General features: G+C 46.7%; 1 protein-coding gene across 1 annotated transcript; it reads right to left on the bottom strand.

The window, feature by feature from the left end:
* Positions 1–8,740: 8,740 nt before the first annotated feature.
* LOC120368678 (taste receptor type 2 member 40-like) lies at positions 8,741–9,675 on the bottom strand. The gene is given in 2 exon segments (XM_039481061.1): positions 8,741–9,243; positions 9,246–9,675. Coding segments are annotated over 2 exon segments (933 nt in total).
* Between the last annotated feature and the right edge of the window lie 2,443 nt (positions 9,676–12,118).

The following is a 12,118-nucleotide window of genomic DNA, read 5'->3' as shown; positions in this document are numbered from 1 at the left end:
AATCACTGTGACATTGAACATTAAACCTGACAGTCCACCAAAATATCTGAAAGCCCGAACTGTGCCATATGCCATCAGGCCAAAAGTTGAAGCAGACCTGGAGCTCCTGGTCACCAATGGAGTCCTAATACCAGTTACCCATAGCTCATGGGCCACTCCTATCGTTCCAATAGTGAAGAAAGATGGCTCCCTCCGGATTTGCGGTGATTTTAAAGTCACTGTCAACCCAGTGTTGTGTGCAGAGCAATACCCACTTCCCCACATCGATGACCTCTTTGCAGGCCTGGCTGGGGGACAAAAGTTCAGTAAGATTGATCTGAGTCAAGCATATTTACAGATGCACGCCGATGAGAAGTCCCAAGAACTGTTGACTATTGTGACTCATAAGGGGCTTTATCGATACTGTCGCCTACCCTTCGGAATAACGTCTGCTCCCGCCCTGTTCCAGAGGGCTATGGACCAGATCTTGTGTGGCTTGTCAGGAGTTCAGTGCTATCTGGATGATATCCTGGTCACTGGAAGAAATGAAGAGGATCAGTTAAAGAATTTAGAGGCTACCCTACAAAGGCTGGAAGAGTATGGCCTACGAGTTCGCAAAGACAAGTGTGAATTCTTCAAGCCCTCTGTTGAATATTTGGGACACATCATTGATTCTGCAGGTCTTCATAAGGCAAAAGTTAAAGCTATTGTGGAGGCTCCCCCACGTCGAAATGTAAGCCAGCTGTGCTCGTTTCTAGGACTACTGAACTATTATGGAAAGTTCATCTCACAGTTAGCCACACTGCTAAAACCACTTCATGAGCTCCTTGGGCAGAACAAGGCCTGGAAATGGACTGAAGCCTGTGATGTTGCATTTAACAAAGCTAAGGATGCATTGCTAAATTCTGAAGTTCTAACGCACTTTGATCCATCCTTACCCCTACAATTGGCCTGCGATGCCTCCCCTTATGGAGTGGGAGCAGTTGTGTCACACATTATGCCTTCGGGAGAAGAGAGACCTATTGCTTTTGCTTCACACACTCTAAGCAAAGCAGAAACTAACTATGCCCAAATCGAACGTGAGGCATTAGGAATTGTTTTTGGAATTCGGACGTTTCATCAGTAGCTGTTTGGAAGAAAGTTTACTCTTCTCAGAGACCATCGACCTCTGACGTCAATTTTTGAACCCTACACAGGCATTCCCCCATTAGCTGCTAGTTGTATGTGTCGAAGAAAAACTCAGTTCTCACTTTTTGTTTGGATGCAGCAAAATCAAATACTTTATTATTTCTCCAGTAATTACCATGGAGGGAGAGAGTGCCATAGGACACAGGGTCCTGGACAGGTCTCTCAACTGGTAAACAATCACAGCAAGCCTTTATACCTTTTACAGACAATTTCTAACAATAATACAGACAGTAAAAAGCAACAACTACATTTTGTTTATACATAGCAAAAAGGCTTATCTTATTAGAAAAACAAGACTGCAAGACTGCACATTGCAAGGTCGTAATAACTTTCACACAATTCACTCTGTCTTACATTATCTTGCTTCCTCACGTCACCAGGGTCACAGTTAACCTAACTCATGCTAACTAACATTCATTAAGATCTCTTCAAAACCTTGTTAATTATTTACTGGCTTCCACACTCCCCCCTTTTGTACTTCTAGTACAACAAACATTTCAAATCCCAATTTGCATCAAACCATGGATATCAGATTCTACAGCAAATATGTCAATCTTAGGGTTTTCATGGGATGTAATGACAATGCATGATTAGCATGAACATGAAAGGTATCGCTATTCTTACGTTATTTACAACAACAACAACAACAATATAATCCTAAATTAACTAACAACACTACAAATAATAACAATCCTATAGGAATAATATAATGGGGCTGTTGTACAATCGTGAACACAAAGCACAAAACATCATACCTAGTACATAAAGTAAACACTCTATAAGCTGTATGAAAGGCATTCCTTCCAGCTTGATATACATTCTAAAACATGGGAATTTGCCCTTGCAATTCAGAGATTCTTTGAACCTTTGGTAACAATGAAAGCAAATTTTGAAACTGATCAGGCACCATTCTAATCCAATCAAAATATACCTGAAATCTAAGAGCTACATGTAACATTCTATCTGCAGGCCAGGAAATGATAGGATTGCCTGCAGCAGTGGTAAGATCAATATGTATATCTTGTAAAGTGGTGTCATTAACGCACACACAGCTATCATTAGCTTGAAAAAAAATGGGTGTCCCGTCAGGGCAGTTCCTTGACCTCCACCCTCTCAACAAATATTGTCCTAAACAGTGACAACTTCCCCTAGCTTCAGTTTATAGATACACTGAGCTGTGGTGGTTCTAACGGCCAAAATGTCCATTGACTCTCTATTCTTATCCAAAATGTCAGGTGTCATTCCAGGGGTACTGTCTAGAAATCAGTTGGAGATACCAGGTGGTCTAATTTCCCCAGATGTCTCGGTAAACAATTACAGTCCCACAGGCATCCTCCCCATGGACCCAGCAGGATTCGGTATGTGGGAGCCCACACCCACCCTAACCGGTCCATATGCTTGGAAGGAGCACTGTGAATGTCCACACTTCCATCCAGAAAGTGTCCAAGTATGTCTTCATGACCACAGATCAGATGGTACTCCTGACGTCTGTAAGGGCAGTGGGCCAAGTCTAGTCCAGATCCCACTGCAATGCCTTCCCAGCCTCAGTGATATTCAATACCATCTCTGTCAGTAACTTCTGGGTCATAGAACTAAGGGTGGAAATTACATGTAACTCAGCAACTCCAGCCTGTACTGAAGATAGCTGAGCTTCAAAAATAAGACTAGTGGCCTTTTCTAGTTGCCCCAATTTCTTATCATGTTCTTGGCCTGGAAGAATAGTCCAAATGGCTACTACACTATTGGCCAGATGAAATAACCCAGCCCACAGGGATCTGGTCAATTCCCTGTTTGTCCAGAGGAAATAACCCAGGCCTTTTTGTTGTGCTAATCTAATGGTAGCCCCTTGTGAGCAATCTGGGTATGTAGAAAACTGGATAAGGGCAATGTCAGGTAAAATCCAATTAGGGAGGGCAATACATACTGAAGGATTTATCCAGAACACAGGGCGCAGCCTGTAGAATAAACCCCAAAATCCAATTAATACCACAGTCCCAAGCATGGGTCCCACAAAGTTCTTCCTGCCAGTATGTAATTCTTTGTTTCTTCACCAGGGTCAGTTCTCAGTGTCCTTTTCAGTCAGGAATTCCTGGACTTTGGCAATGTCAGTGGAGTGAGTGTGTCTTCTTCTTTCCCAAAACAATCGAGGTTTAGCATCCTACAGGGGAGAGGTTTCCAGCACATATCACCCTGTAATGGCTTTGCTTTTTCTAGAAAAGTCTAAAGGCACAGTTGGTCTGTCAGTGGTCAAGGGAGCTTTTTCCCTGCTGTCCAGAAGTACAGTAGAACCAGAAGAAAGAATAGGCTAATCATCAATATATGATCTTATCTAGATTGAAGGTACCTTCTAATGGGCATTGTTTAAATGAATTTTCACGCGTATACAGATTCCAATCATTTAAATACCTGCAGGTTTTAGGACCATAATGTACGTACATGTAATATGCTGGGGTACCCTTAGGGGGTAAGGTGGAATATTTAGACAGTCCCTTACCCATTTTCCACTCACACAGGAGAGACTCACAAGGAAAGGGGAGGGAAGATGGGTTCACACACTCCTAGACCTAGGCAGCTTCCTCGCCGGACTATGCCAGGCTGAGTCAGCCCACCATGGGTCGGATCTCCTAAAGATCCACTAGTTACTGGGCTAGCCCGGTAACAGCCACTCACACTGGTGTACACACACACACACCCAGGCCTCTTTTTCTTCCTTTTTCTTTTTCTTTCTTTTTTTTAACCCTTTTTCAACCTTTTTATCTTTTTTTTTTTTTTAAACCATGATGCATCTTTACCTGGTCCGGACCAATACCATGAGGCGGTATGACAACCCCTCTTGAGGCGGTAAAAACCCCTCAGCACCGGTGCATTCTAATGCATTTACCTATGCATTACCTTATGCATTACCTTATGCATTTCCTTGGCCAACTCAGCAGTTCCCAGTATTGCAATAAACTAACCTTATTGGGGCCTCTCCCCAATACCACTTTGCATCTGATCCTGCTGCACAGTCAATAAGTTCAGATGGCGTGAGCCCAACAGAGAGACAGACGTCCTCACGGAAAGTCCTCCTCCGATACCCCAATAGAGATTTCAAAAGGTCTCATACCTCTCATGTGGCGCCATGGGGTTCGAAAGGGAATGATCCGTAGTAGTTGTCTGTGGGTCCGTGGGCGTTGCCATCCCGGACGAGCCCCCAAATTTTCGAAGAAAAACTCAGTTCTCACTTTTTGTTTGGATGCAGCAAAATCAAATACTTTATTATTTCTCCAGTAATTACCATGGAGGGAGAGAGTGCCATAGGACACAGGGTCCTGGACAGGTCTCTCAACTGGTAAACAATCACAGCAAGCCTTTATACCTTTTACAGACAATTTCTAACAATAATACAGACAGTAAAAAGCAACAACTACATTTTGTTTATACATAGCAAAAAGGCTTATCTTATTAGAAAAACAAGACTGCAAGACTGCACATTGCAAGGTCGTAATAACTTTCACACAATTCACTCTGTCTTACATTATCTTGCTTCCTCACGTCACCAGGGTCACAGTTAACCTAACTCATGCTAACTAACATTCATTAAGATCTCTTCAAAACCTTGTTAATTATTTACTGGCTTCCACATATGCAACGATGGGCATTGTTACTTTCAGCACAAACATATGAAATCAAATATCGGAAATCCACTCTGCACGGCAATGCAGATGGCCTCTCAAGGTTGCCTTTGCCGGTCAAACATCAAGATAGTACCCAAAAGGAAATCTTCTACTTTGAACAGGTAGAGATTACACCCATCACTGCTACTCAGATAAGGAAGGCAACTCGCGTTGACCCAGTATTGTCTCAATTTATGGACCTGGTGATGCATGGAAAAACTCGACAAACCTCTCCAGTCTCACCCAACCTTGTTACCTACATGTCCAGGAGGACAGAATTATCGGTCCAATCTGGTTGTTTGTTGTGGGGGAGATGTGTCATTATTCCACCGCCACTGAGATCACAGATGTTAGAACAACTACATTCTGGTCACTGTGGAATAGTGTGCATGAAGGAAATTGCACGAAGCTATTTTTGGTGGCCTGGATTGGACAGTGCTATTGAAGAGAAGGCAAAAGCTTGTATGTCATGTCAGGGTGTGAGGAATGCACCCCAGTGGGCACCCCTACACCCATGGGACTGGCCTGAAAACCCGTGGCAACGTATTCACATTGACTTCGCTGGCCCCCTTGAAGGAAGCATGTTCTTGCTGGCAGTAGATATGCCCATTCTAAATGGTCAGAAGTCTCTATAATGCAGTCCACTACTGCAGAGAGTACTATCCAAAAACTACGAGGACTCTTTAGTTGTTTTGGTCTGCCAGAACAACTCGTGAGCAACAACGGACCGCAGCTCGTCTCTCAGGAGTTTCAAAATTTTATGAAGGCAAATGGGATACACCATATCACGTCAGCACCATATCATCCATCCACCAAGGGATTAGCTGAAAGATTTGTGCAGACAATGAAACACGCTTTGAAATCAGCAAGGGGACAACACTCCATTCAAAAGCGTCTGGATACCTTCTTACTTTCCTACAGAAACACACCTCATGCTACGACCCAGGCATCCCCAGCCTTTCTAATGATGGGATGACAGCTGCGCACTTGCTTTGGTCTGCTGAAACCTTCTGAACCCTGACAAATTGTGCAACATCAGCAGCAATATCAAGTCATCAGACGGGCACTCAGAGCAAAAGACCAAACCTTTAGTCCGGGACAGCCAGTTTTGGCTCGGAATTATACTTCCAGAGCTAAATGGGTCCCTGCCACAATCATCACCTGTTTCCTACACAGTCCAGACTGCAGAGAATCTTACCTGGCGGCGACATGTAGATCAGCTGTTGCCAGGTCATGCCAGTCCTCAGTACACATCTGCAGTTGAGTGGTCTGACTTCACCTCTTCTGGTGAGGCACCCAATCACAAATCACCTGTTCCTGACTGTTCTCCTCCATTACTGCCGGCGGCTGAGATACCCCTTTGCCCAGCACGAGCTGACACCACCTCCTCATCTGTTCGTGCTGCGGACCCTGAGCCCATGGTACTTTCGGGTGCAACAACACCAGAAGTTCGCCGTAATCCACCTAGAGACAGAAGGCCTCCTCATCGGCTGGATCTTTAGCTAGGGCGAACCCACGATTATGGGGCAAAATAATTCCCAGGGTTTAGCCGGGAATGGAGGCAGTCTACCCTCCTTCTCTAGTCTAGTGTGTGTTTTATATAGGGGATGTTCTTATTGGGGGGGAGGAATATGTTGTTGTAGCGAGTCGGTGTGGCTCCCCTCCTGCCCAGCAGAGGGCGCTCCCTCCCAGAAGCCCAGCTGGGCTGGGCCACCACTTCCTGTCCCCGCCCCCCGGAAGTCAAGGGGCGGGACAGGAAGTAGAAAAGGAGAACGCCAGAGCTCAGTCAGGAGCCAGCCACCGCCGCGAGCAGACGTGCCGGCGGGATCTCCAGACTGGGAACCCTCCAGGACCCGAGGCGGCGATCCGGACTGGCCCCCACTGCCCCGCGCCCGGTACGATGAGGAACCCGCGGAACTTCCCCGGGATCGGAACCCGGAGCAGCCACAAGGACTTCCTCCCGCCCTGTACGAGGAGGAGCCACCGCCGCCGCTTCCACCCTGCTGTTATCCGGAGGAGCCATCAGAGGCAGCCGGGCCGGACTTCCCGCAGGAGTTGCCGGACCTGCCCCCAAGCCCTGGTCCTGCATATCCCATGCCGATGGACTGGTCCGAATTCCCGGCGACCGAGGAGCAGGTACCCATAGAGGGGGAAATGGACTGTAGCCCGGGGATAGCCGACCCCTGTCAGGCTATAGGCACCGAGGTGCCCATGTCGGTGTGTTTCGGTCAGGACCCCACTGACCAGCGGCCGTGCTAGCCGCTAATAGGGCCCCGGGCTGGGACACAGTGGAGTGGGTGGGCTTGTGTCCCCCCTGCCACCCCACTCATGGGTGGCAGTCTCCCCCTCACCCCAACGCAGACAGACGCCTGCACTAACCTGAGTTGCTGTCGTTGCTCAGCTCCTGACGTCAGGACCTGAGCCCTAAACTGAACTGCTGTAGTAAACTGTTGGTACCCCGCCCCCTGATCCAGAGGGCCTGTGTTTTATATTGAACTGGTGTTGCCCAGCTCCTGCTGTAAGGATCTGGGCGTAGAACTGCTATTGTGCTGCCCCGCCCTAATTGAGGGCCTGGGCTTACACTGATTGACTGTGTGCCTTGTGTTCGTCCCCTGCCTGAGGGTCTGAACCTGGACCTTATTGAGACTGATTGCTGTTATCCGGCCCCCTGCTCCAGAGGGCCTGGACTTACCTTGAGACTGATTGCTGTTATCCAGCCCCCTGCTCCAGAGGGCCTGGACCTTATTGAGACTGATTGCTGTCATCCAGCCCCCTGCTCCAGAGGGCCTGGACCTTATTGAGACTGATTGCTGTTATCCAGCCCCTGCTCCAGAGGGCCTGGACTTACCTTGAGACTGATTGCTGTTATCCAGCCCCCTGCTCCAGAGGGCCTGGACCTTATTGAGACTGACTGCTGTCACCCAGCCCCCCTGCTCCAGAGGGCCTGGGCTTATATTGAACTGCTGTCCCCCAGCCCCCTGCTCCAGAGGGCCTGGGCTTATAGTGAATTGCTGTTACCCAGCCCCTGCTCCAGAGGGCCTGGGTTTATGTTGAACTATTGTTATTCAGCCCACCTGATCTAGAGGGCCTGGGTTGGTATTGAACTATTGTTATCCAGCACCCCCCCGATCCAGAGGGCCTTGAGATGTGAGACAGTGCTACCCTGATTCTTGCCGCCCCTCCAGTTAGAGGGGACAAGGAGCGAGTCGGTGTGGCTCCCCTCCCGCCAGCAGGAGGGTTGAGCCCCGACCAAAAGCTTACAGTTGTGTATTTGGTTGTCATGGTTTTTGTTCCTATGGCAACTGAGTTAGATTATTAGGGGATAGCCCAGCCAGCTTCGGACGGTTGGGTGAGCTCTGTGTCTGTAAATAAAATGGTAGTTTTGTTAGCTGTCTGCTCTCTGGCCTCAAGTGATTTCTTCCTAAACCAGCTGCCCCCAAGGATATAACACCAGCCACAACCCCCAGACCAGCACCTACCCTCAGCATTTGAGCATGTCTATACTGAGGCATGTCTGATGTGGCCTGTGTTGGTAGCCAAAAAGCTAACCCTGTAGCTTTTGGATAACTGGTTGTGCTGCTGTTTGAGTGCTGGGCATGACTTGAGTTTTCAGAGACACTTCAGTGTGCAGTAGGTATATTTTCCACACCTCTTAAGAAAGGCTGTGTGTTCTTCTGAACTGGCACTTGTAGAAACAGTTGTATAGGACTGTGGGATATTTATCTTTAAAAATAGGAGAGGAAAGAGATCTTCTTTAAACAAAACAAAGCTCTATTTTCCAAGCTTCTCTACATGATTCCAGATACAGAGCCAGATTCTGCAGTCATTTACATGTATGTAAATTCATAATAACTCCTTTGACTTCAGTGGTATTACTCTAGATTTACTCCAGAAAGCACAATTTGGTCTATGCTCTTTTACATGGACCTGCTTCTCAAGTGACACTTGGCACAGTGCAGAATCCTGGCTGATACCTGTTTGAATTTGGGATTGCCCAAGATCAAGATCATAGAGTGTCCCATGGGATAGGCAGCCATCACAACTGTACAGATGACATCCCAGCTGCTGTTAGTTGAGAAGATGTCAGCTAATGTGGGAATCAAAGCAGCAAAATTGAAAAGGTATAGGATAAGGAAGGAGAAGATGGATTTGATGGCACCCATGTGGGCCTCCATGTTGGGATCTGTGAAGCCAGTTGCCTTGTTTTCCATCTTCCTGGTGATTAACAGGACAGTGGAAGCAACAAAGACTAGTAAAGGCAGACATATCCCAATGTTGTCGAGAAGAATCTGGGGAAACAAATTGATCTCCTTTGCAACTGTCCCCTTTGTGCTGTTTGCCATGGAGTTGTTGCAGTACACATTGTAGATGTCCCACAAGAAAGGAAAACTGCTCAGTAGGGAGAAAAGGGATGATTCTACCATGGAACCAGACTGGAAATTTTTCACTTCAGCCAGATGAACAGGGGCTGGGTGAAGCTGGCAGTCTTGGCACAGTAGAAGACACTGAGCCAAGCAGCAAACCAGAGGCTGGAGTAGTTCAGAAACATGATGAGAGTATTGAAAATTTTGTATACCTTATCCTCATTATAAAAGGCTGGATAGAACATGCTGCAAACCACCATCAGCATGAACCGGGTCTGCAGGCAGAGTCTGGATAAGCTCAGGAAGATCAAGATCATATCACAGGAGGACAGTGTCCTGATCATGACCCAGTTGGTGAGATTGATAGCCACAATGACTCCATTTCCCCCAATTCCTATGATGGATTCAATGGCTAAAATGATCAGATAGAAGAGAGAAATTTGAGTTGGCTTGTCTGCCCTCCGGGAAGCACAGTCTTCACCTGACATCCTTGTGGACTCCTAAAAGCTCTGGACATGTAGGAATATGCATGCCTATATATGCTGGTGTCAGCTGGCTGCTGTCCCCAAAATTCCTGTCTATTTATCTCAGAGGAAGAACTCTGCAATAGATCATTTCTCATTTATTTTGTTTATTTCTTGCACTATTTGATGATCAAAAGCCCAGCTACATACTCTGGCCATGCAAATTGGGGAAGGCTTAAATTACTGCCTATTTACTTCTCAGACAGAAGGGCTTGAAAAGCAGTTTGAAAATCTTACTTTTTATAAATTCACAAAGTTCTCCCTGGATTCATATCCCTACAATGTGTGTACCCTTTTTTATCCCAGCACTGGACCCCAAACCCTCTCTTCTTTTACTGATTAGAACCTTCTATTTTGGAGGAGTTGAGGGACAGGTCCTATCAACCTGAGAGAGTATTTAAAATTGATTATAATCACACCTGCTTAATTTTTTATCCAGCCCTTTCAATCCCTTCCTTTTCTACACACCCACACACCCACACCCACACCCACACCCACCCACACAGCTAGATGTTTTGGATCTCTTTTATTTCACTTTGAATGGTTTTTGTGCCAGCCTTTGGTGTGCTTTGGTTTTATTTGCTTTGTGTGTGTTTGCAACCTTGAACTTGGGGTTCAAAAACACAAAAGTCAAAGGAAACCACAACCAAACCTGTATGATTTGACCTGGTTTGGAATCAAAGCAACTGATTGGAGATGTGCTGCTGGGTGGACTATTCAATACACCTCAGCTTCTAGCCTAGTATATTGGTCAAATTCTGATAGAGCTGCTTCCAGTCCTACCCTCTGACGGGAAGAGAGATCCGAGGTCTCGCTCCCCTTAGGAAAATAGGAACATAAAAATGGCCAGACTGAGACATACCAATGGTCCATCTAGCATTGTGTCTTGTCTTCTGACAGTGGCTAGTGGGAGAGAGTGAACAGAAAAGGGCAGTTTATCAAGTGATAAATCCCCTGTCATCCAATCCCAGGTTCTAGCAGTCAGCAGTTTAGGAACACCTAGAGCATGGGGTTGAATCCTTGGCTAATAGCCATAGATGGACATGTCCTCCATGAACTTATCTCATTTTTTTAAACTCTGTCTTACCTTTTGGCTTCACAACATCCCCTGGCAACGAGTTCCACAGATTGACTGTGCATTGTGCATACTTCCTTATGTTTGTCTTATACCTGCTGCCTACTACCAGGGACGGCTCTAGGAATTGCGCCGCCCCAAGCAGGGCGGCACGCTGCGGGGGACGCTCTGGCGGTTGCCGGTCCCACGGCTCCGGTAGACCTCCTGCAGATGTGCCTGCGGAGGGTCCGCTGGTCCCGCGGCTCTGGTGGACCTCCTGCAGGCACACCTGCGGATGCTCCACCGAAGCCGCGGGACCAGCGGACCCTCCGCAGGCACGCCTGCGGGAGGTCCACCAGAGCCGCGGGACCAGCGGACCCTCCGCAGGCATGCCTGTGGGAGGTCCACTGGAGCCGACTGCCGCCCTCCCGCGGCACGCCGCCCCAAGCACGCGCTTGGCGCGCTGGGGTATGGAGCCGGCCCTGCCTACTACTTTCATTGAGTGATGACCACTTATTCTTCTGTTATGTGAAGGGGTAAATAACACTTTCTTATTCACTTTCTCCACACCATTCAGGATTTTATATATCTCTTTTATATCCCCCCATAGTCATCACTTTTCCAAGCTGAAAAGTCCCAGTCTTCTTATCATCACATATGGAAGCTGTTCCATACCCTTAATCATTTTTGTTTCCTTTCTCTGTGCTTTTTCCAATTCTAGTAATGGAAGAGAGGTTACAGTTTATGAGCTTCTTTGAATAGCAGATATTGAGAGGCTATTTCAGGGAGGAGCTATGTGAGCGTTTTCACTGATTTCAATGGGCTTTGGACCAAGGTCCACAGTGAGAAGTATGTTCTTCTCTACTGAATAGGCAGTACCACAGCCCTAAGAACATAACAGACAATTCTGCTCCCTTATAATCAATTTGTGACTAAAAATGGTAAATTGTATCAGTACTTAGAGAGATATAATATAGAGATGATTCTCTTTTGTATGCCTTTAAATGTAAGGCCTGGTCTACACACAGTTTTTGTATCAGTATACTATTTGAGTTAGGAGACTTATTCATTACTGAAATATTAATACTGGTACAACCCCTAGTATGAACACAGTTATACCAGGTACCATGTGGGAATACCGATTCTGTTATAAAGCACTTTTATATCACTATAACTGAAACAACATAGTGGTGTTGTACCACTTTATCTGTGCCGCTACAGTTAAAGCAGTACAAATTTTGTGCACAGACAAGCCCAAAGTCTACATGGTCCCTGGGGCATTGCTGTGAGGCAAATCAAGATGGAGAATTCACAGAATATGAGAGAGGCACTTTCCTTTCTCTATGGGTATGT

This window comes from Mauremys reevesii, linkage group 1 (genome assembly GCF_016161935.1).
Source record: "Mauremys reevesii isolate NIE-2019 linkage group 1, ASM1616193v1, whole genome shotgun sequence".
Taxonomy (NCBI): Eukaryota; Metazoa; Chordata; order Testudines; family Geoemydidae; genus Mauremys; species Mauremys reevesii.
This window is presented reverse-complemented; position numbering and strand designations above follow the sequence as displayed.